The sequence below is a fragment of the Varanus komodoensis genome, unplaced genomic scaffold (assembly GCF_004798865.1).
Source record: "Varanus komodoensis strain SLA01 unplaced genomic scaffold, ASM479886v1 scaffold36, whole genome shotgun sequence".
Lineage (NCBI taxonomy): Eukaryota > Metazoa > Chordata > Lepidosauria > Squamata > Varanidae > Varanus > Varanus komodoensis.
Window position 1 is genome coordinate 4,594,035 of NW_025335873.1, and position 25,588 is coordinate 4,619,622.

Here is a 25,588-nt window from a genome sequence, read left to right on the forward strand (position 1 = left end):
AGAAGTCCCACTGAATTCAGTGGGGGTTGCTTCCAGGAAGCAGGGACAATGTTGCAACCTATATTAAAACTCAGCACCCAGAACCTTTGCATCTCTGGGTGCTGCATTTCTGAGTATTGGAAGAGAATCTTTTTGTCTCTTCCAACAATCCTTTTCTTAAAGTTCTTTCCTTATGGGTTCCAGCCAGTTTCTCATTTTTCTGACCTTAAGTTCAGCTCACGTCCATGTATGCATTTGACTTTTAAAGAAAATTCTTGTGCCTTTCTGTGTACTCTTCTCCTCGAGGCACTTTTACGCTTGTGACGGGCTGTGTGATCGTGCACATTTCTGTAGCACATGGATTTTTCTGTTCACTATCTCCTGATAGGCACACTTTTTGAAAAACAAGAGAACTGTGTTGTTAGATCCAGGAAAGGGCAAATTTTGGTATGCAGTTTCTATTTGGCTGATCAACTAGTTTATTTATCGTAGGCAGGACTTTTTTTTGTCATAGAACGTACCAGAACAGCGTTCCGGCACCTTTTTTTGACGGATTTTTCCAAGTGATTGTGACTCGCTCTGTTGGGCATAGCAGGTTGGTGGCAAAAATCATTAACATAGTGCCTGCGGGCTGCTTGTGTGTCGGCGCTGCTTGTGAGGGCGCTGCTCGGCTTGGGACGCTGCTCGGCTTGGGATCGGTCGTGTGGTCGCGCGCTGAGTGCTTACTGCCGGCGGCGACCATTATGTTCATGTGTGTGTAGAGTGACTGGCTATGTACAAAGGTAAATAAGTTCTTTATTTCAAAAAAAGTTGGTGAATTAAATCTTTTTTCAGTGTAAAAGTGTGACCCCAAGACGTGAGTTCTGGCACTCTTTCTTTCTTTCTTTCTTTCTTTCTTTCTTTCTTTCTTTCCAAAAAAACACTGATCCTAGGTGCCCAGGCATTATTAAGTGTCCAGATTGGCTTCATATTTGCAGAATTCTCCCCTGTCCCTAAAGCTGGGTGCATTTATTTAAAATATGTATGAGATAAGCCTCAGTACCCAAAGATGAAACTATCCGGTGCTACTTGATAGCCATCATTTTGTTGTCTAAAGGCAAAGTCTTCTATTTTATTAATGCATCTTTGTTTTTTAATTTCCTGTTAGTTCCTTTGGAGACCAGTTGTCAGACAAAAAGGATGACAAGATTTTGAGTAAATGAATACATAAATAGAATGCAGGCCACACTCTTCAGAAGTCTGAGCAGAAAGAGGAAATGGAGCCAGGAACTGTCAGAGGTGGAGTTTGATCGTTGGGATGATGTGCCAGAGGTGTGAAAAGTCACAAGCACTTGTCATCCTTGAGAGAGTAGCTCCCCTGACTGGCAACATGTGCTCTTCGTGGATTTACTGGGCAGTACTGGTGAGGAGCAGCACTGGATGGCTCGGTGGTGGGTCTGTGCATTTCCCAGCATGCCTCAGAATGGCAGTCGATTGCAGCGAATGGGAATTGGCTGCTAGGTCTTATCCCTTCAATACTGCTCAGACAGCTGGGGGCGGGGGGAGCATGGTGAAAGCAGGACATTCCTGGTGGATTCGAGTGGGATTTGTGGGCCCAGGCAGGTGCCCAAGTATCCCAGCTTTTGTCACGGACCCTGGTCTCCCAATGTTTCCTTCCACAATGTTCTTCCCCTACCTAGTGGTAGACTCCTGAAAGTCCCTTGGACTGCAAGGAGATTAAATCAATCCTAAAGGAAATCAAGCTTTGGTTAATTGGAAGGGTGGATGCTGAAGGTAAAGATCAAATACTTCAGCCACTTAATGAAAAGAGAGGACTCACTGGAAAAGATCCTGGGAGGGATAGAAGGCAAAAGGCGACTTCTTTTATATTTTTCATTTATTTTATATTGTTAATTTTAATTTTATATTGTTATTTTTTTGTATTTTATTGTGTTGTAAGCTGCCCCAAGGCTTCAGCAAGGGGCGGCATAGAAATGTTTTAATAAATAAAAAATAAATAAAAAGGAGAAGGGGATGGAAGAGGATGAGAGGTTGGATGGTGTCACGGAGGCAATGAACATGAATTTGAGCAGACTCTGGGGGGCTGTGCAGGATAGCGGGACTTGACTTATGGGGTCATGAAGCGTTGGCCACGACTGAATGACAACCTGGTGGTATTCTCAGCAGCAATTCCATTAGTTCTCTCTCCCTTTGCAGGTACAGGAGAAACCTTTCTGGAGGTTTTTCTTCTCTTCAAACCCTGCTTGTCATCTGGTTCTTTGATCTCTTCCATTCTCCCCCTCCCCACTAGTTTTTAAATTTTATTTTAATAATGCTTTCTGACTAGCTGAATGCATTTCTCTGGAGGCCCCAAGAGGAGCACCAGGGAAAAGGCAGAAATGAAAGGAAGCACTTGTGTATGAATTTTGCAGATGCCTTTGGGTTAATTAACTCTTCTTCCCCATGTTGGGAACAGCTTGACTTACCACTGAAGAGCTGAAAGTGAAAGAGCTGTAGATTTTCCCATAGTCAAGCAGAAATTATAATATTTCCCCCACCCCAATAATCTGCAGAAGTATCTTTTAGAAATGCGGTTCTCATTCTTTTGGGCTAGGATGGATGTGACTTAATGGTGGTGGCAAATGGAACTCCTTGGAGGGGCAGAAAGGAGCCATAAACTATGAAGAGATGCTTTAAGTAGGAAGAGGTTCTATTAATCTCATGGCTTTTGCAGAAGGGAAGAAAACACGGTGCCCTCTCACAAGAATAACAAGCCGGAGAACACAAAAGCTCCTTGGGCTTGGGGCAGACAAACCGACCCCATTACAATTTGCCATCTAGCCAGCAAGTTGCAAACTTAAACCTGCAGATCCAATGGAAATGGCTCAGCCATTCTGATCTTTCGATGTGTGGCCACCTTAGTTTCGAAAATGCACAACCTCAAAATGCACCCTGGGATTGTGACGTGCATTTTACTGCAATGTGGAGCCTTCCACAGTTGACTTATCCCCCCTGCTTTGTTTTCAATGATGAATAATGGGGACCGTTTAAGAAAAAGTCCACTGGGGGAAGCTGAGCTTGAAGCTTGCAGAGCTGGAGCATTATCTGGCATAACTTCTTGATTGCGTTTTTGAATGTATGATTTCGAATTGTACCCCTCCCCTCTCAACTAGCCGTAGGCCTATACTTTAATATAGGTTGCAACTTTATATCCACTTACTTGGAAGTAAGCCACTGAATTCAATGGGACTCCTCAGGTAGATGTGTATGGGATTGCTGGCTGTTCGGTTCATGTGGTTTTGAATGGTGCTATAAATTATTTTGTAAAGGTTATACTCGATATGTTTGGTTTATGTAGTTTCCTATGTTAGAAACATAGAAGCAGAGTGAGTCAGAAGGGGTCTCCCGGGCCATCTAGTCTGACCCCTGGCTCCAGCCGGCTCCACTCACGACATGGCCACCATACCTTTGAACACCCTCACCGGTGGGGCCTCAACGACCTCTTGTGGAAGCCCATTCCATTCCATATTCTTTAATTCTGGATTTTAGTTTTGCTTGGGCTATTCATTTACTTTAGCAGCTGAGGGGTTAAAGTAAGCAACACCTGAGTATCAGATGGGGCAGGGCAGGAAAAGATTGGAGAAATAGCATGAAATAGTCCTGTATGTTGGGCCATGCCATGGTTTGCTGTGGGTGTGTGAGAGCTCATGGGAAGCGGGAGATGGCCAGAAACCAAGCCAAGAGAGGTTCTAAGAAGCACCATGTGGGTAAAGGGAGGCTTCGCTGGGGCAGGCAATCAAGCCATGGGGAAGATGGGTGTTGGAGTCAGGACCTTCTCAGTCACTGGCTTGGGTGTTCAACTGCTGCTGTTCTGCAGCTCATCTTTTTCAGCAAATCTTAAGGGTTTGCTGGGCCCTTTTCACCAGATCAGGCAGGGTCTGTGTCGAAGAAAAGCGCACGTTCTCAAAAGTCACCAGAGACCGACGGTGCCATTGATGGGAATGTCTGATGATTAATTTTTGGATGAAGTGTTTTCTTCTGCCCGGCATCCGATGTTTTATAAATGAGCAATTAAATACAGGGGGAGAAAGCGAACAAGTGTTGGCAGGAGGACAGGAGCCCAAAATGAGCTTTTTCGGAGTGTGATAGTTATTGTTAGTTAAATTACTTTCAGCAGCTTTGCTTAGCTCATGCTTTCCTGTCTGCTCTTCTTGTTTTTTTAAAAAAATAGATAATTGCTCCCATTTTTGTTATGTCTCTGAAACTGCTGGAAAATAGAGCGGGACACACATTGGCTTGGCCGGTACGAGTCATGCTCTTCTGCCCCAAACCACCTCTGAGGCCCTCCTGTCTCGGCGTCAAGGCCAGGGCCAGAGTTTGCCTTCATGAGGCAGCTGCCAAGCCCCCTTGAACCAGCAGGGGGTGCTGTGCCCATCCTCAGGACCAGCTGCTCTACTTCCCCTTCAGAGCCATTGGAGGACCACTGAAGGCTCAAGACGATGGGGGAGATGGTACCACCTCCACCGTGCGCGTTCAGGAGTTCCATCCAACAGGCAGCTCACTCTTGCCACCCCAACCACAACCAAGAGTGTGCTAGTTTAGGGGGCGCAGAGGCGGCGGCGGCTTATGTGCTTCTGCACCATAATCAAGGGAACCCGCCAGGGCTTGTAGGGGAAAGCGTTCCCCTTCTGTTGCTGCTGCCCTTCTTGGCTTATTTGTTCAAAGCTTTTCTATCCCATCCCATTACAAAGAGTCTCAGGACAGTCTTGAAGTAAAGCACAGCATCACATCTTTTATAAAACCCCAATTAAAATAATAATTAAACCTCAAAATGTTGGGAAAATAAAATTTTCAGGGGAGCGTATTCCATAGTTGGGGTGCCACCACAGAGAAGGCCCTCCTCCAGGCAGTCCAAATCTCCTTGAAGGAGGGCTCCCAGAGCAGGACCTCCATCTCAAGGGGTGGGAGGGCACACAGGGAAGAAGGTGCTCCTTCAGGTACCCAGGACCTAGACTTTTGCCTGAAGGACAGACAGTCGCTTGGCCTTTGGTGTAGACCAGAACAGTGTCAGTGTCAATGGAGCTTGGAGCGGCGTTTCCTCTGGCGGTGTCCCAGTATCCCCAGCCAGCTGGGTCACCAGACCTGCAGGGCACCAGGTCAGCAAGAGGGGGCTGTTAGCTTTTAGAAACTGTCTGGTAGTGGTAGAGATTCAGGGCCCTACCTGTGTGTGTTTGGATGCCAGCCACAGGGTGCAGAGTCCAGAGCCGAGACCCAGCTCAGTGAGACTCCTCAGACTGTGTAGCTTGGTTTGCTTTGTATTGCAGAATTTGACATAATACCGTCTCTCTCTCTCTGTTCTCGTTAGGATTCTGGCCACAGCTGGGACCCAATTTGACCTGCGGACCCTGAGGGCGGTTCGAGTATTGAGGCCGCTGAAGCTTGTCTCAGGAATCCCGAGTGAGTATTGCTCTTCCTGTGACACTGTTTCCAACCTAGTGCTCTCCAGGTCTGTGGAGTTTTGGCTTCCATCATCCCCAGCCAGGCCATGCTCTACCTCCCTGTGCATTGTTGCTGGACTTGTTCTTTCATTTCTCTCCTACCCCATAGCTTGAAGCTCTCTGTCTGGTTAACAGCATCGTATAGAGAAAAACAATAAAATACAATAGCAACATCGCAAAAGCAACAAAGCTAAACTGAATTTAAAGCAGCTTAACATATAGGATAAAACATGGTTAAAATACGGTTAAAAAGATGCAGTCAAGATAACTTATCCCTTCAACGATTCCCTGGGTAACCAAGGAGATCTTTGCAGGCTTCTGCGTAACAGGCTGGCTTGGGCTGGCACCGAAAAGATGGCACGTTTGGGTGGGTCTCAGTATGGAGGCAATTCCAAAGAGGAATTCCAGCTTTTGTAGTCCTAAGCCCTGCAGCCTTTATTGTTGTCGTTTGCTGCACGTTCCCTGCTCAACAGCGTCCTTTTTGTCCAGGCCTTCTGAGAGAAGCTTTCACACCTGTCCCAAGTAGCTTCATTTTGGGCATCATCTAGATGGACTCGATGGCCTTCATGGCCCCCTCCAACTCTTCTGTTCGACTCTAGATAGAGAGATGAGCTATGAGATGCAATAGGGAGCAGAGCAGAGAGTACGGGAGAAAAGGGTCCTACTGGCCGAGGAATTTCATCTCCATGCATTAATTTGGGGAGTGGGTGTAGAGAGGCCCTGTAATGCGGCTTTTCCCTTGAAGTTGGAAGCTTCTCATTTTGCCCTGGTGGTGGGCAAAAGGAACAAGCTTGCAATGGAAGGACCCTCCACCGGTCTTGCATAGCTGGGCCTTCCCTCTGTCCATGATGCTCATGGAGATCACTACCTTGCTTTTAGGTACGAGTTTGCATGGTTATAACTTCTGGGCACTGTCGTGGCTTGAACGCGGCTTCCTTCAGATGGTTCTCTGCTACCTGAACTCTAAAACTACTTCTGTGTATGTGGGGGGCAGCCTTTGTCAACCTGGTACATCTCAGATGTTTTGAACTTGTAGGATTCTTGAGTCCTGGCTGGGCTGGCTAATGTTAATGCGAGCTGGTCCAAAACATCTGGAAGACAACAGGGTGTGGAAGGGCTGCAACAGGGCAGGTTTTTATTCCCGCTCAGTCTGAGCAGCAGCTTTCTTTTGAATCTGAACAAGATTAGACTACGTTTAAACCTACATGATAGAGCTTAGACAACAGCGTTATAAGTAAACTCAGAACTTCCGGAAGCAAGATGGAGCCTTTTTAAACTCTTCTCAAAAACTCCTTACAGTTTGATGACCCATTTTTAAAGCAAGCTGAGATAATTTGATTCGGAAATTTGCCATCAGGATGGGGGAGAAATTAGTTCAGTTTGCATTTCAGCACGATGATACTGAATTTGCACTTTGCAAAATAATTCACTTAAGAAAGCTCAGTGAAACCTCGGTGTATGTGCAGTGACTGCATATTTTGCAATGCAGTTCACCAACTGAAAAGGCATTTGTTAGGAGTAAACAAAAATGCTTGCATTTGGGGAAATAATGTGCAAAATGCATTGGGTTCTGGAAAAATGCTTGCAAAATCTGCAGTGAAGGGGAACTCGAAGTGCCTAGGTTGTGAACAAAGCCCATGGAAGTGTGTGTGTGTGTGTGTGGGTGGGGCGGGGGGTGTGCTGACATTAGGCCGGAAAAATGAGAAGCCAAGCCAAAATCCAGATCTCTCCACCCGTTGTTTGCAGGCATTGTAACAAAATCAAAGAAGCGCGTGGTCACAGCAACCCTTCCTGGCATACGGATGTGACTCGTGCAGCCAGCGGAGCTCCCGGCAGCTGGCTGTGCCTGCAGCTTTGTTTCTTTCCAAGCCGTTGGCATAAAATCACGACTCCACCTTGGCTCCGGTGAGAGCCTCTCTCTCCGGCTTTGCTTGGAAAGGGTATCTTCTGAGGGTGAAGAGCAGGGAGGTTGCCCAACAGTTGTACAGGCTAGAACCGATGGGTCTGGATAAAGCTGCAGCGGCCCTCTGAGGAGGAGAAGGAGCTTTTCCACAGTGTCCCACTGATCCTGGCATCCCAGGATCAGTGGCTGACTCCCTCCCAGCCTCCCCCCACTGTAACGCCTGCCTTCAGAAATGTATTTGTTAAAGTCCTTTTGGAAGGGGATAGAAATGGCAAAACGAATAATCATCCATGACGTGGCAAGGAAGACTTGAGGTCTGCAGACTTGCCAAGTCGGTGGGAAGGGAATGGCTGTTCCTTTCTAACCTGCGCCATCCAAGGCCATTGGTCTTGGTCAGGTCCCTGATTTTTGAAATCCTGTTGTCAGGGAAAGGGCCATAGTTCAGGGGTGGCACATGGGCTTTGCAGTCTCTGGTTCAAGTGGCAGCATCTCTGGGAGGGGCTGGAAAAGACCCCTGTTTGAATCCCTACAGAGCAGTTGCTTCTCTGTCAAGACTCACGGATCGCTCCAGGCTTCTCTCATGTGAGCCTGCGGGGAAGGGCCCTCTCTCGGTCCCACCACCCTCACTGGCAGACGTGGTGGGAGTGCAGGATAGGACCTTCTCAGTGGCTGCCCCAGGCACCTCCTGGGTTGGAGCCTTCCCTGTTACATTTCCATAAGGAGGCTAAAACCTTTTTATCCCAGCAGGTAATTAAAAGTGTCTAAGGTTGCATGGGGTTAATTTTACTCTCCATATGTTTGTAGTGTTTTTAATCTAGGGAGTGGTTTCATTTTAAAATTGGATTGATTCGATTACCTTTTTAACTTTTGTATCCCTTTGAATGCTCTAATTGTGTGAATTTTAATGGTATGAGACGACCACCCAGAGTCTCAGTCTCTGGGAGCGGTGGGAAATCGTCGTCATCGTCATCATCACTGTAGCCAGCATGGTGTGGTTAAGAGCATGGGACTGGGACTCAGGCAATTTGAGCTCCAGTCGTCGCTCAGACCCAGAGCCAAGTGGGAAGGTCATGGAGTCTTTGCCCGACCTACCTCACAAGATTGTGGTTGGGATAAGATTGATAGAAGGGAGAAGAGAATCATGTAAGCCTCTTGGAGTTTGTTGTAGGAAAAAGGTGGGATAGAAACCCAATCAATAAAAACTGCAGTACCTGTTTAGTGGACTTTGACTTGTTTGTAAGGTCAGTGACTTGATGTAAGGTCAATGTAGGCATCTCCCAATAAGGCTGGGACAGACTCCTCGCTGGATTCAGCCCAGCCCTCAAATACATTCGCTCAGACCCCCAGGAGTGGAGGCAGGAACTTGGGTGCTGCTGAAGCTCTAGCCATGAGCCCAGGTGGCATGTCCCCGTTGCAACCTGCCGTTCGTAGGGAACGCCCCCTGTCCCTCCACCAAAGAGCCGACTTCACGCTGCTGCTTCTTGTTTAGGTCTGCAGGTTGTCCTCAAGTCCATCATGAAGGCAATGGTGCCTCTCCTTCAGATTGGGCTCCTCTTGTTCTTTGCCATTGTGATGTTCGCCATCATCGGACTGGAATTCTACATGGGCAAGTTCCACAAGGCCTGCTTCTCCAACGAAACAGGTGAGGGTAACCTGCTTCCAGAGGGGCAGGGGCGGGTAGGGGCTGAAGGTGAGCAATGGACAGCGGCATGAAGGTGAGTTCAAGCAGGGCCAGCCCCAGATATTCTGGGGCAAGGAGGCGTAGTTCTGAACCCATCCCCAGGAAATGGCGAATGCTAAGAAAAAATGCAAAGTTGTCTAATTTATATAGGCTGCAGAATCCCACTTCATATGGTTGGGTTTAGCTCCATGCACATTTTGAAGTTCGTTTGTTTGGTTTTTCCCATGCAGAGTTAAGTATAACTCCAGCTAGTGCATCTGCTAGGTCATCTTAAAGTTAGGGACCTACTGGCCATTTGGAAATTTTCACTCTGTCGGTGTGGATAACTTGCTTCCAGATACAGTGAGCCAGTCTTGGTTTGAGGGCCATCTTCATTCATTCAGCTTGGTGGGGTGCTGGGCATTTTCCCACAGGGAGGATACCTTATAGGATTTCTCCATGGCTGCTGTTGGTGGCAAGTTTATTTTGGGTGTGGGACTCCCATAAAGCTCAAAATACCGGCTACAATGGATACGCTGACACATCGAATGCAACGAGTCACCAGAATTTCCTCATGTGCCCTGAAACCATGCCCTGATGGCTGGGAGGGGGCAGGAAGAAAAGTCCCTCTGCTCCATCAGTGGTCCAATTTGGAAATTTGCACTCCATGTGATGAGCACCAGCTGGGAGTCCTGGGGGAAGACCTATAGAACAACAAGTTCTTCCCTCCAGTAGTTGCCTCAGCAACACCGTCTCCTCTGGGACTTTTGCCTGACCCAGTTCCTGCTCTGCTCTGCCTTACCTTGTCTGCCATATTTGGTTGCTCCTGAAGCCCTCCTGGTCACCCTGCTCCAAGGTACCGTCTCCTTGCTCTGTTGTTCACTCAGTGACCTCTTGCTCACTTTGGACTACACTCTTGACTCACTCCAGGGCATACTCCTGCTTCCTGACCTTCGGGGCAATACCAACCACTGTCTGTTGGCTCTGCTCTTCCTCCTGCTGCCAGTCAAGAGGAAGACGACAGCTGCTGCTTGAAGCTACCTGAGATGCTCTGGAGGCATCTAAGCCACCTTCAGTAATCTCCAAGGAGACACATGAATCTGACCAGTCCTTATTTGCTGAAAAGAAACATGAGTCTCCTTGTGCAAAGTGACAGTATTCCAAGCAGCGAAAGTAGGTCAGGGGGTGGGGAGCCAGCTAGTGGAGCAGTCTCCTGGAATATTGATGGGAAGTGAGGAATTCATCTCCGAGGCAGGAGCTGTGATGTAGCAGCAGAGCGGGTAGGTGTTAGAGATGGGGTTTGAGGGATCCCTGGGGGAGTTAGATGTGAATGGAGTTGCTGAGGGTGGGAAGGAAAGAGGGACCTAGATTTGCTCGGTGGTTCAATACTCGTGAGCATGGATATAAGCCCTGGAAGCAGCGAGATTCTGGGTTGCTGGAATGTGGGCCTTTAGAATTCTGATCCTACAATGGAGATAGATTTTCAGTTTGGGTTTGCTCCATTTCAGCATCTCTCCAGGAATTTCAGAAGTGCTTTTGTCATGCTCACATCGCTGACTGTACCATCCTGCCTTGTTTCCCTCTGGAGCATTGAGCCCTCAAGAGGGGAAGTCTGAAGTGGGGCTCTCCTCCCCAGTGGAAGAAGCACAGGCTGGGTGCAAGAAGGACAGTATCCCATCTGTCCCTGGCGCTCCCCTTTCACTGCAGCTCTTGTCTTGGCTTTGTAGGAATGATCCATGGTTCTACCTGGTAACATCGGAGGTAGCAGTCAGCGCTATGGATCGCTCCTATAACACTGAAAAGGCAAACTGGAATGGATGAGGGTCCCCACAGATATAGCCAGTAGCCTCATCTGGGTTTAAAGTCCTTCCAGGGAAAAAAAGAACTAAACAGCCAGTCCATCAAAAGCCTAAAGAGGCGGAGTTTGGCATTCCAAGCTGGGGAAGTTTCCTGCACGAGTGCTGCATTTCCATTCCCACCAACGGGTGCCTTAACCCAGGAAAGTCCACTGAGACCATTCTGGCCCTGTTGAGCGTTGTGGGCAACTTGGTGGAATTTCTGATTGCAGCCAAGAAATTAAAAGACGCTTGCTCCCAGGGAGGAAAGCTGTGGCAAATCTAGGCAGCATACTAAGAAGCAGAGACATCACCCTGCCGACAAAAGTGCGTATAGTCCAGGCTACGGTTCTTCCAGTTGCAATGTATGGCTGTGAAAGCTGGACCATAAGGAAGGCTGAGCGCCCAAGAATTGAGGCGTTTGAATTGTGGTGCTGGAGGAGACTCCTGCGAGTCCCTTGGACCGCAAGGCGATCAAACCAGTCAGTCCTAGAGGAGATCAACCCTGACTGCTCTTTAGAAGGCCAGATACTGAAGATGAAACTCAAATACTTTGGCCACCTAATGAGAAGGAAGGACTCCCTGGAGAAGACCCTGATGCTGGGAACGATTGACGGCAAGAGAAGAAGGGGACGGCAGAGGATGAGGTGGCTGGATGGGGTCACTGGGTGTGGGCTTGGGTGGCCTCCAGGGGATGGTGGAGGACAGGAGAGCCTGGTGGAATGTTGTCCATGGGGTTGTAATGTGTCAGGCATGACTCTGGGACTAAACAAATAGCAGTTCTACACCCCTTTTAACCTTGCTCTACGTGCATTGCCAGGGCTTGCCAAACTCATGGACTGAACCAACAGAGTATCATTAGAGGGATTTTAGTGGGCACCTGCTTAGGTATTGCCAGAAAAGAGGGGCTGCATTGTGAAAAAGGAGGGCGAAAAAAGACCTCAGTTTGCGCGTACTTATTTGCAATGTAGGTAAGTGTCAGTGATTTCTAGACAGAACCGGAAAAGTTGACAGTGATGGCTTGAGTTCCAGCTGGAGACGAGGTTAGACCACCTGAGGGGCAAGATACGCAGGACTGCCTCCGTGAAGATGGCACGGAACATACAATTGGTCCAGGTTATGCAGTAGGTGCTAAAGGAGAGCAGCTGCCAACTTCCCCACTTAACCTGATCTATTTCTGGGCTCCATTCCCGTGTGCCTGCCCAGCCCCTGAGTTCCCCCTCAAAGGCCTTTCTCTGCCCCCCACCCCCATTTGAGTGGCTACAAGGAAAAACGTCCCTTTCATGCTTGGAATGTTCTCCTTAGTGGAGGGTTGCTTGGCATCTACTCCATTTGCAGGCGATTAACCTCCTATTATAAATGTCTGATCATTAGTTTTGGATGTTCTTCTATAGAGTTGTAGATTTGTTTTGATGTATTTTAATGCATTTTTTCAATGTTTTTAATGCTTGTATTGTAAGTTGCCATGATGATATATTTAAAACACACTTTGGACCTCAGTTCACAGAAGCTCCAGCTGACTTGTCCAATGACAGTGGGCCATAATTGGGGTCCAAGACATCTGGAGGGCGCCAGGTTGCCTACCCCTGGGTAAAATAATAAAATTAAGTAACTGAGAGCTGAGCTTTTGTTTTCAGCAGTTCATCCGAGTTCTTAATGTTTGCTGTTCTCCAAATCGGGCTCCCCCAACCTGGTGTTCCACCACAGCTGGTGGGGGGCGCTAGAGGGTGTAGTCCACCGCATCTGGAAGGACCAAGTGGCAGAAGGATGCTTTCCGTGGTGTCCTTCCCCCTTTGCTCATTTGCATGTGCTTCTTCACAGAGGAGAGGCTGGGAGATTTCCCATGCGGGGAAGAGAGACCTGCCAGGCAGTGTGAAGAAGGCATCTGCAAAAAATATTGGGAGGGTCCCAATTTTGGGATTACCAACTTTGACAATATCCTGTTCGCTGTGCTCACCGTCTTCCAGTGCATCACCATGGAGGGATGGACAGACATCCTCTACAATGTAAGTACAACCAGCAAGCATTCGGTGGCCCTGTTAGACTGCCATTATTTGTTAGTTGTGTGCGGGCTTAATTTGTCTTGGATCTCAAAGCTAGTTGGAAGGGATCCTGAAGACAATCTGATCTGGTGGGGAACCAACATGGTGCTTGTGAAATCAACTTTGCCTTACTAGAACCTCCAGTTCTACTGACTTGAACCTGGTACAAACATAGTCATTTCAAATTAAAGAATTCTGAGTCAATCCTTATATTTGAGTGTTAGAAAAGGCTATCATAATCTATGGGTGTGAAAGCTGGGCAGGGAAGAAAGCTGGTGGGAAGAGATGGATGCGTTCAAAGCCTGGTGCTGGAGGAGGGCTTCACAAATACCCTGGGCAGACAGAAAGGCAAACAAGGGGGTCCTGGATCAGATCAGGCCAGAGCTTTCCCTAGAAGCAAAATGACAGAGCTGTCATACTTGAGAATGCGAGACTCACTTGAGAAATCAATCACGTTAGGGAAACTCGAAGGCAGGAGATGAAAGGAAGACCAAATAATGGACTGAATCCATGAAGGAAGCGATGGCCTTGAATTTGGAAGAGTTAAATGGAGTTGTCATAGGACATTTTGGAGGACTTTCATTCATTGGGTCCCCACAGGTGAAAGGCTACTTATTGGCACAAAACAGCAACAGGAAGGCAGCTTTTCTGTGGAGAAAACCATTCCCAGTCACCCCACACACTTTTCATTTCAGCAGTGTGATTTAGGACAGCACATCTCTCGGTGGCTGCTGCTTGGTTGCTCCTCTTGTTCATTAGCTAGAAAATATTTTTTGGTCCCAATCTAATGCGAATCACCTGGAGAACTTCCTATAGACCCAGATCTAATGTCTGCTATCCCTGTTCTAGTTTAGCTCCCTGCTTAGGGCAGGATCTGTGATCCAGGGTGCTGGTCTCTCCCTGTCCTCCTTCCAAGCAGATGAAGACAACACACTTCTAATTACAGTCTTTGTTATATTAAAACTGGCCAGCTAAGCTGGTTTTGTGATCTAAAAGGAGAATTAGAAAAAAAGAAAAACACCAGTCAAGTTGGGGTACGAACATTAGGGAAAAACACCTTATGCTAAAAAGTTGTTTCCAAACTAAATCTGTTTTCTCCCTTCCTGACACCAAAAGGGGTTAACTCCATCCTCAGGAAGGTTCCTGATGCTTGTAGGTCAGATGGTAAGAACACTGGATGTTAGTTGGTCTGCTTTTTGATCTGATAACGGACTATGGAGTTAATTATGTCGCATCTGCCCCATCTAACTCCTCTGGTACAATACAGTTTATCACTGAACCAGATGTGAGCTGATTCTCACCAGACTCTTGCCTTATCACCAAGCCTCCCAGCCCTGACATTTCGACTACAGTTTCTGGTCGTGCTTCTTGTGGTTGTGATTCAGATTCAAAGGAATGCAGTGGGCAAAGGAATGTTTCAGCCATGCCCTGGGCAAGCTCTAGTTCTGGCACCAGTGAACATTCCTTTGGGAATTTAATAAATAAATAAATAAATGTCTGTTCTGAAGTTGAGTGATGTTTGAGGCAGGGCAGCTGTACCCAGAAGACAGGAAAAAAGCCATGTGCTCATTATTCTCCACCATGCAAATAGGATGGGTAGATAGATCTGGCTGAGGGGCTTTCACCGGGAACCCCCTTTGTGAATTGCAGCATTAGTCACAACTTTCAGAGGTCAGGTTTAGCACTTCTATCCAGCTCAGTTGGCGTGTTTCAGCAATAGTGTTTCCAATCAGCCTGGCTCATAGCTTTCTACCACCCAGAGGAAGTTGGCTTGCTTGGTTTTTCTTATGTAGTCAGTGAGAACTCAGCATGGATGTTGGGGAAAAAACTGTGTGGAAGGCCATTCTAACTGTGTGTGAAGGTATCTGGAAATTGGCTTAGAGACCTATGTATTTCCAGGCTCTTAGTCTCCCTCCCGTTGCCGATAATGAATTAATGTATCGTATAAAGGCAAGGAGATGGATTAGAGGTTCTCTCTGGACTCACATCTTTCGTTCCTTTCTGCTCTGCTTGTTCGTGGCTTAAGCTTTTATGGGAGTGTTTCCTTTTAACTGAAGCCAATGAAAGCTTTCAAGCACGACTTTATCTGGAAAATGATTTATGCTGAAAGCAGAGCGATTAAAGCATCACTGGGGCAGGGTGGGAGGCTAATGTGTGGAACAGCAATGCGAAGCTTCACCAACGGGTTCCTGCAGACGTGTCTGTGGATCGCGTTGAGGCGAGTGTGGGTTTTGTCTGATCCAATCTCTGCCTGTTTAGTGGTGTCCTGGACATCTTGCGTCCCATCGTCTGTTCATGGGCAGAACAGGGTTTTTTCCCCTTTTGGAAATGCCCGCAAGAATTACGTTTTTTGTGTTTTGTGTGCTGCTCCACAGCTAAAGCTGCAGGGGCAATGCATTGTCTGCTGTGAGTGTCAGATTTGCCTTCTCAAGGATCAGCAATCCCCCTCGACCTCGTCTTCCTCTGTCCTCTTTTGGGAATGTTAAGAATATTCATTTTTCTAGGGTCTAGAACAGCTGGGGGATCTTTCATGTTGAAGGCGACATTATTTCAGGAGTAATCCCTGGAGGCGTCATGTCAAAGGTGGGCAGGACCCAGAGTAGGCAGTGTGTCCCTCTTCGCTCATTCCCACCTCCTTCCTCCTCTTCTGCCAACCTCTGTTACTCAGCCCCTCTTGCCACAAGCTTTCCAGTCTCCCTTGTGCCCCAGTCAGTCCCTGACTGACCAGTAGTTTAACTTACAGGTGTGTTTGTTTCTCACTGGTGTTGGCTCTCTGCTTTTCCCAGCTGTTCCATGTTTTGGAAAGGCTGGTTTGAGCTGGAAGGAGATGTTGAGACACACAGAGGATCAAACTGCACAGGGTTTCCTTTTTCTTCTGGTGCAGCTCCTGCGTTTATTCCTGAGAATCAGAAGCCAATGGCGGATCTGTAGAAGGAGCTATTGGGATGCTAGAATTAGTAGTCTAAGGCAACTGGAAGGAAGTAGGTTGGAGAAATCGGACTACGTACTATATAGTCAATGCACCACTGCTTAAAAGAGTGGGGGGATTCCATTCAGTTGCTACTCCTTAGCTAAACTGAAACTTTATTATGGACTGGATTTTGATAGCTGTAAAGTCTCACAAAACACTAAATTACCACCCTATTTCTTTTGCCATTTTCACTCTGTTAATATTTAATAATTAAAAACCAATCTCTGGCCACTAATAAATGGTTTTGATCATGTAGATAGATGGTTGAATCTAGCTAGATTGTGTATTGTCCAGGAATTCTATTTATGGGTGGCACATGCTTTTGTTTGGCATCCTAATTTTATTTCTGTAGAAGCTTCAGAGCACCCAGAGGATGCTTAATGATTATTTTTTGATATGGAGTTGTATAATAGACTGTGATCTTGACAGAACGGCACTGGTATTAAGGGGGAGTTAAATAATATTGCAAAGGTGGCTAATCACTGTGACACAAGAAGTCAAGGATGTGGTTTCTTCTGCACAAAACGAGAGAAATTGGGAAGGTTCTAGAAGAGGGCAACAAAACTGATCCAGGATTTGGAAACACTGCCCTGTGGGGAGAGACTGAGAGAACTGGACAAGTTCAGCCTTGAGAAGAGAAGACAGAGCAGGGACATGATAACCCCTCTAAGTACCTCAAAGGAAGGCCAAGATCTCTTCTTGCTGATACCAGAGTGTAGGACACAGAATAATCAAGTCAAGCTGTGGCAACTGAGATTCAGGCTGGACATCAGGAAAAGTTGCCTCACTGTCAGAGCAATGTGACAGTGGAACTAGTTGCCTGGAGAGGTGGGGGGCTCTCCCACACTGGAGACACTCAAGGCGAAACTGGGCAGCCATCTGAGTGGGACGGTGTGAATTGGTGTCCTGCACCAGCAGGGGGTTGGACTGGATGGCCTCCATGGCCCCTTCCAACTCTGCTATTCTATGATTCTATGAAAAGGCAGGTGTGGGAGCTGTCAGATATGCATGGATCAGGGCCCCGAGTTCTGTTGGTCTGTTTACTGCTGGCATTTCAAGTGGGCAGAAATTGCTTAATGAACTGATTTTTTCAAGTTCATTCTAAAGGTTGATTATAACCGGGTACCAGTATTTTCCACGCATCCTATTTTTGCAAGGAATCGTGGTGCAGGGTGGGAAAGGCCTACTTGTGGCCCTTCTCATAAGTGAGGCATTGACACAAAGTGGATGTGGCAGATAGGATGGGCGTTATTCTTATAGGAAACATAGAAACGGAGTGAGGCAGAAGGGGTCTCTCAGGCCATCTAGTCTGACCCCTGGCACCAGCCGGCTCCACTCACGACATGACCACCATGTGCATGTCCAGCCTGTCCTCGAACACCCACACCAATGGGGCCTCAACCCCCTCCCGTGGAAGCCCATTCCACACCCTCAGGGTCCCGACTGTCAGGAAGTGCTTCCTGGCATCCAAATGGAACCTTGGCTCCCTGAGCTTGGCTCCATTGGAGCGCGTCCTGCCCTCCATTGCAGGGGGGAAAAAGGTCATGAGCCACCCCTGCGTGGCACCCCCTCACATTACCTGTATGTCACCAATAGGTCCCCTCTGAGTCTCTTCTTCTCTGGGCTGAAAAGACCCAGCTCCCTCAGTCTCTCCTGATGCGGCTTACCCTGCAAACCGGCCGCCTCCCTAGTGGCCCTTCGCTGCACCAAGCTTAGCGACACAGAAGGAAAAGTGCCGTGTTGGGCCAAGCCTCTTGTTCTGGAGTCTTGGCAGTAGACATGGATGACCCCTCGGTCAGTGGGGCCCTGCATCCATTGCAGCTTTTCTTTTCCGCCTTATGGGAATGACCCACGGTCATTCTGGGGGTGGCATTCAGCGGCAGGGATAGCTCCTATGAAGTTGAAGTGCTGGCTGCCAATGCAGGAGGAAGCCCACTCACACAGGGGTCACCAACGTCCCCTGCGCCATGGGCCGCTGGTTGGGAAAGATCTGAGGAATATTCCCCACATCCTTGCCCCATGACAGCAGCAAGATGGATTTCCGCAGGAGAAGACCAGCATGACCTTCTCCTCCCTCTTCCCTGCCTTTTCCCTAGCTGACCCTGATCTCCCTCTCCTATTGGCCCCATAAAGGGAGGGGGGTCGTTTAAAGGAAGCCTTTGCCATTCACACTTCTCTCACGAATACGTGAACTGAAGCACCTGTCCTTTGGACTACAGATTCTCTGAATGTTGTGATGCTGTTCGCATTGAACATCAAAACCCAGAAATTGTATGGAATGGACTTACGACAGGCCCAGACATGGGCTTGTTAGCCCGGGATTGATGTCAGACTGCATGGTCGGTAGTTCACGGGTGGTTCATTTTTCCTTGCTTGAAGATAGAGACAGCATTAGCCCTTCTCCAGTCATCTGGCACTTCCTCTGTCCTCCATGATTTCTCAAAGAGAATAGAAAGCAGTCCTGAGAGTTCTTTTGCCAGCTCCTTTATGCCTCTAGGATGGCGTTCACTGGGCCCTGGAGATCTGCAGCTGCTCAACCCAATTAAATGATCCTCGACCATTGGCCTGTCATTTCTGAGCTGCTCTCTCGCCCCTTCAGCTTGTACTTCCCTTTCATCAAGAAGGTCACAGATCTTCTTCTGGGAGAAGACTGAGCTGAAGTAGGAATAGAGTCCTTCTCCCTGTTCTTGATCATCCGTTCTCATTTTGCCATCCACAGTAACAGAAATCCCATTTCTTTCCTGGGTCTTTTCTTTTGGATGTAGCCAAAGAAGGCTTTTTTTATAGCTTTTAGCATCCCTCACTAGCCTCAGTTCATTTCTAGCTCTAGCTTTTTTCTATTTGGATAAATATCATGAACAATCCCTGAATGTTTTCCCTATAAAGATTAAAATCACAATTAAAATACACATTTACAAGCAATCTAATAATGCAAAGCAACGAGCAGCCCTAAAGTGGTACAGTATGATAAACTTAATTACAGGCCGGGGAAAACCTGGTTGAACAGGTGCATTTTCAGGGAGGTTTGGAAAGACACTCATTTTTCTGCCTCCCAAACTGCACGAGGCCCCCCACCCCAGGATGGGTGAAGCTGTGAAGATGGCCCACCGTCAGGAGTCCTCGATGACAGGCAAGCCTTCTCCAAAAAGCTAGATGGTTCTTTGGGTATTTATAAGGCAAGAGATTGCTAGTTGTCCTGGTCCTAGGTTGTTTGGGGCTCTGTGTGACAATGGAACTTGGACCAATGGCTCAGTAGCTGGTGGGAGCACAGATCTGAGGTGGGCAGAACCATGGGGCTTGGGAGGACAGAACTGCCCAAACCTATTCCAGTGTTTTCAGAACACTGCCTGGCATGTGTGCCCCACAATTCCAGACAGGGCTCCTACCCAGCCCCTCCTGGTGATGCTGGGCATCGAGCACGAGACCGTTGTCTTACAGGCGCTATCTCAAAAGAGTCGCATAGGTTTTGTTGAGCTCATTCTGTCTGTTTTGTGGATCCAAGTCAGCCTTTTGTTCCATGGATGGAATTGGGCTTTTGGTGTGAGCGTTTCATTTCTCTGTGTGCATTTGCAGATGTTGAAGCTAATGCACATTAGAACTCATCTTCTCCAGAGGTGTGGAGAGAGAGAGAGAAATCTGCAGCAGGTCTTGGATTTCCATGAGCTCAACCTGCAAACTCTGCAGGAGACCGATTCCCACCACTGCCCCCGAGCTGCAGGCTGGGCTCAGGGAAATCCATGCTGTATTCCAGATTTTTCTGACATCCTTAAGTGTCACAGAGCAGCACCCTTCCACTCCTATTTATTTATTAATTAGATTTTTATCCTGCCCCATTAGCTATAAGGCTCCTTTCCCCCTTCTGCCTTCCCACTCTGGCAACAAGTCACGTGTGCTTTGATGCAGCCACTTATTTCTAATTAACATGTCCTGCTGTCTTATGAAAGACAGTGGGAAGCAAGAAAGATAAAGGAAACATTGCTGGGCCAGCTTGTAATTCTTGATGGCGAATTAAAGCTTGCACAGGGACGTGAAGGCAATCTCATGAATAAGGCAGGAGCCCGGGCCCACCGCAGCAGTGCCGAGGTCAATGAATTTTTTATCATTCAGCCCTCTTAGCACAGAGATGCATTGATTTGTTGGTGCCCTGAAGCCTGCGGTTTGCTCTCTAGCTTTCTAGGTTTTTTCTTCTTGGGGGAAGATGAGGGGCAGTCCTGGCTGCCCAGCCCAAAAAGCATATTGTGTGAACTGGAAAAGGGTTCGGAAAAAGGCAAGCACGAGGATCCAGAAGCTGGGACATTTCTTCTGCGTAGAAAACTGACTGTGTGTGTAGCTTTTTAGTTGAAAAGAGGATGAATTCCAGGGGAATGAGTAGGTGAGGTCCAGTAAGTGAACTCGTGCTGAAAACGAAAGGTCTTTACTTTTTCCGTCTTGGAAAGCCAGAGCCCCCATTCATGTGGGTCAGAGAACTGTGTTCCTCAGACAAGTGGAAAGCAGGCATAGCGCTGCTCCCACTCGGTGAAATCTCAAAACTCAGCAGATGCTCCTGTTGAAGCATCATCCCTAGCAGGTTGAAGGAACGTGTGATATTGGAGAGTTCATTCTGTTTGAGCTCCATGGCTTTTTGATGCATTTCTGACATAATGACCAAAAGCAGTATGAGTTGGGTTTTTGCTTTGTCTCCTGTAAAAGCGCTCAAAATATTTGCACAAATTTGTAGCTGAGAACTCTAGCACAATTTGTGCCATATGGAGTCGGGGCAACTCAGAGCCAGCTCATTTGAACTGGGCAATTGGTTATGTTGAACCATTTGATACGGGAAGCATGGAAACCTTCTTTCTCACTGCAAATGTCTTTACCGCACCTTGACCTCTCCAGGAAGTACTTTCAGAATTTTGCAATGCTTCAACTCCTCCGTTATTGAGAGCTTGTGGTTAAGAGCTTGTGACTGGGACTCAGAGGATCTGGGTTCTAGTTCCCACTTGGCCATGGAGCCAACTGGGTGACCTTGGGCCAGTTACAGACTCTCAGCCCAACTTACTTCACGGAGTTGTTGTGGGAATAAGAACGAGAGCAGCGGAAGGAAAATGGTATAAGCTGCTTTGAGATCACAAGAAAGAAGTGGGATCTAAATCGAATAAATTGTGCAATCAATCCAGCTGGCACAAATCTGCAAAGGCCTGAAGTTTTTGCAAATTTGCCTGGCTTAAGAAAATACATAAATATACCAGCACATGGATTTCTTTTTTTAAAAAATATGAGTGGCATTAGATCAAGATGGCACCTGGGAGGGCTGATGCAACAGAGTCCACAAGGCTGAATTGATTGCAAAATGGGATTCGGGATGTGGGATTTCTGTCCATTGGATTCCTCACCTGTTCCCAGCAGAAGTTCATGTCAACATAGGAATTTTGCCTGAAGAGAATGCATGGCACTGCTTGAAAAATCCCCGAAGGCCAGTTAGTTTGAGAGCAAGTTCCACTAAAGTGAGGGCAACTGGTGCAAGACATCACAGATGCACCAAATGTGTCACACAGAACATATTTATTCATTTAAAACTTTTGTAGACCGTCTCTTACCAAAGTCTCAGGATGGTTTAACAATACAACCATGTAAAATAAAACACAGCATCCTAAAAATCTCAACTGACAATAAAACCCCAATTAAAAACAACCAGATCTTAAAATATTGGGAAAATAAAAAGCTTTTAGCCTGGCACCGAAAAGAATAAAGTGACGGCACCAGGCGACCCTCTCTGGGGAGCGAATTCCACAATCAGGGTGCCACCAAAGAGACAGAGGTTGCACTGGTTACATTTTTTAAAAGCAATGCAAGTTTTGATTGTGGATGGGAGAAAGCGTTGCATAGATTTCCAACCCCCGATTCATTTCTGCCAACCCTCTTCCCGCCTTTTCCCTGCTTGGCTTCCAAGGAGCTAAGTCTTTCATTTCACTTGCTCCGTGGAACTGGATGCCAGTTGGTGCTTGTGAGTGCTCAGCAGGAGACAGCTGTGGGCCATATAAATTTAATGTGTGAGCATCCCCGGAGGACCTATTCTATGTCCCAGCAAGCCAAGCTTAGTTAGCAGAGTTTGGTTCCTCTTCCATTTTGCTTCTGCCAGGCAGTAAAGGTGGTTCAGTTCCATGAGGCTTTCCGTGCTGTGCAATGTTTTATGGTGCTCCTCCGTTTTTATGAGATGGCTTTGAAGACAAGGCAGGAAAGAATTCATTCTTGGCCTTCTCTTCCTCTGCCTCTTCAAATGGTTGCACAGCTTGCCCATAGCAGCTTAGGTGCATTCCTGCAACAGCGCAGCCCATGGAAACGATGCTGCGTTGCGGGTCACAGGGTTTCCTGAAGCATCTTTGGAGCAGGAAAAGGATGGCTTCCTGTGCTTTGGAAACAGAGATAGCACAAAAGAAAGGAAAACCCTCCGTCCCTTCCATGTTGTGGATTGTCTTTCCAATTCTTGTGGGGTACAAAGGATTCTGCAAACGTAAGGGTGAGTGGGTGGGTCTGTCTGATGTAGCTTCATTCACGTTGAAGGCTTGGAGATGAAAAAAGTGGACCAAAATCATGGGAAGACATCTGGGGGAGGCACCAGAGTGTGGGAAAAGAAGCCCCCCTTTCTATTTTCTTCAATAAAATAGGGATGGAACAATAATCGAGGAGGTGTTTCTAAAGCTCTTGCGTGTCACTGAGCAGATTCGAATCTTCCCTCTTGTCACGCTCCTTCCTCTGTTTCCTCCCACCTTTCCTTGCAGCTGGCAGGACAGCAAAACTCACATTAGGAGGACGGAGGCAGGATCGAGAGTGTCAACCTTATGCCTCGATTTGATATTTATGGGGGTGAAGGCTTTCATTCCTGATTTAATACACATTTTTGTCTGGAAATTTATAGCCCTTGTCTTTGCCCATTAGCTGTGTTTACAAGATGACTGCTTCTGAGAGCATTGGAGCAAATTCATCTTCTGATACCTGCATGCTTAATGCAGGTGTGGTTTCTTCTGCATTGGTACCGAAGTCTGCTGCTAATGCAGGCCATATTTCCTCTGCTGAGCACCTATTTTCTGCATGGCTGATAGGTGGAAACATGAGCATCGGTACGGATAGTGCCCAACAGTGCCTTCCAAGATGTTCCCAGGACAGGATTTAAAGTATATGTTCAGGGCTCTGCTTCCCAGAAGGAGCAGGAATAACTCCAAACATTAGCAGGGCTGGTAAACTCCATGATGATGTAAAAGAAATAGCCCATTGCCAGCTGAAGATTTCTCCCATAAGACCATTAATTCCAGAGTCTAGACTTACCAATGGCTCTGCGGGGGACTCCAATCCAGCTGAGACTTTCTTCGGCTGATCACATAATGATTAAGCCTGTAACGGGCCCTCTTGGAACTGAGGCATGGACGGATGTCCCTCCATCAGAGACCCAGGGAAGGGGTCGATCATAAACGGAGAGCTGGGCAAGGTGTGTGCTGCATAACCAGAGTGTAGCTTCTAGGCTGGAAATCGGAAGGACACCCTGCTAATTATTGCTGGTGGTGCAGGATTAAAACCATTCGGAGGACCCTGAATGGCCTGCCCATAAAATAAGCAAAGCCCCATTCCAAGCAGGAAGGCCTGAAGAGAAGACAATATCCAGGCTGGCTATGTGGGGCTACTCCAGGGCTGGGAGATGCTGCATTAACCAGGGTGAAGGGACCCTGTGCATACAACTGTGACTGCCTGAGGCCAAGCCCAGAAGCTTTGGGGACCCTTCAGCCAGTTCTCTTCCTGCCTCTGTTGTGGACAGAATTGTGGTTCCATCATTAGAATCTTCCCTGACCAAGAACCACTACTGACAATATCATCTGGGGGCCATCACCTGTAGGTGTGCTGTGCCCTCCGGGGAAAAAAAAGCCAACAGAATTTAGCACAGCCTTAATGGCTTGGCAGCTTAAATTAGTGTTTGCTTTAAATAAATAAAGACATGGATGGCACATGCAATTAGTTCAGTCATCTCGGAGCCGAGGAGCAGTTGCTGGAATGCACGAGGGGCCGATTTTACTCCAGCTTCCATTCTGAAGGGAAATGGTCCTGGCATTCGTTGGCTAAACCCCTTTGCAGCTGCGCACCGTTATCTGGTGCCCACCACCTGGCACTCCACCTTTGCCCATATGACAGTGGAGAAAGAAGTTGCCATGGCAGCACGGAGCCAGTTTCAGGATCCCTCCAGCACTCAAGCATTTTGCTTGGATGGGAAGCCCTTCTGTGCATGTCAGCTTGAGGGTAGTTTTGCGTAAGGCATTTTAACCCCTCTTAGCTTCCCGGTGCGGCTTATGGAAGATCAATATGACAAGGCTGAATTGCGCTCGCGATAATACCCGGGCGGTGAGGTGCAGGAGAAGGAATGCAAGTCAGTGCAGACAGCAATTTTCCAAGTTGTTTAATAGTTCTTAGCACGGCCAGTTAGAAAGAGAGTGGAGAGTGGGCCAGTCTGATTTCATTGGTGTCTCAGCAGAGCCAGTGGAATAGATCTGGTTCCCCAACTCTCCCTCTGCAGCAGCCTGATAGAAGGAAGCTGAGATTAAAATAGCTGCGATACAGAACTTCAGAAGCTCATGTAGGGTAGTTTAATGGGTAGTTAGAAAAAGGAACCTAGGTTGGAGTTCTGTAATACTGAGAACCAGTGCAGTGTTAGGTGTTGGATTTGGGAGTCCATTGGAGCTGAGTTCTAGTCCTTACCCAGCCATGGTGCCCAAGAGTCTTTGCTTTCTCCCATTCTCTGGTTTCACCAAACAGAGCAAAGGGTGGGTAGAAAGTCACCATTCTGAACTTCTTGCAATGCCCCAAGTGATGCTCCATTAGGGAGTAGGGTGACAATGACACAAGTTGCAGAACTGATGCTTGCAAGCTTGTTGTGTTGGGAGGCCCCGATACCAGCACGCCTGGCCATCACCTGACCCTTGACTAGCAAAGCAGGGCGTCCCACTCTGGGTGCATCTCGCGATAGCTTTCCGTAAAGCTTCAAAAACTGGCTTGACTATCACAGGTGTGCAAGTCTTAGGACTAGGACCTGAACCTATGTCCCCAAGGTTCTCCAGAAGACCTCGACCAAAGGTTCCCCACTACCCCTTAAGGCTGATTGCATTTTCTCCTATTTTTCTCTGAAATCCTATTTATTGGTCATAAAGCGACTGTCTGCTGATATTTTAATGCCATCGCTGTGCGTTTGGCCTAGCCGATGTTGCCTTCAACCCCCGCCGCTGCAGGAATGGACCCCCAGGCTGGCTTTGCACCCCTGGGAAAGCAGGGCAGAAGAAACAAGCAGGGAGCAAAACCTTCACGAAACCAGCTTTTTAGCTCTCTCACGCTAAAAAGTTGGTGACTTTGCTTTCTGCTTATGCCCGTCTCTTTCAAAACCCATGCAGATGCTGTCTGATGCAACTTTTTGGTGCGTGCCTACATGAGTGAGAAAAGAGAATAGGTACTTCTTTGCCTGGTCATGGCTTTTACTCAAGTCTCTTTCCTTAAGGCTGCTAATAAGCCTTCCTTATTTTTAGCCTCTTCTCAGCCATTTGCAGAAAAGCTTAAAATTAGCCTCAGATCTCTCTGGGATCTGGACTTGTGACAAATGGGTGAGGATAAGGCACTGGCGTGTGTTGGCCTTGGATTCCGCTGCTTTCTCTCACCTGTGACCTGTATTGGATCACAGTCCCTTTTCTCTAATTACTGTCTCTTCTTTTCT

General features: G+C 47.6%; 1 protein-coding gene across 1 annotated transcript in view; it reads left to right on the forward strand.

Moving 5' to 3' along the window:
- Positions 1–25,588, forward strand: part of CACNA1B (calcium voltage-gated channel subunit alpha1 B) — a 249,634-nt gene that overhangs the window by 69,068 nt on the left and 154,978 nt on the right. The window contains exons 4-6 of the mRNA XM_044439840.1: positions 5,324–5,415; positions 8,849–9,001; positions 12,676–12,860. Of these exons, the coding sequence (XP_044295775.1) occupies positions 5,324–5,415; positions 8,849–9,001; positions 12,676–12,860 (430 nt within the window). The remainder of the gene's footprint in view (positions 1–5,323; positions 5,416–8,848; positions 9,002–12,675; positions 12,861–25,588) is intronic.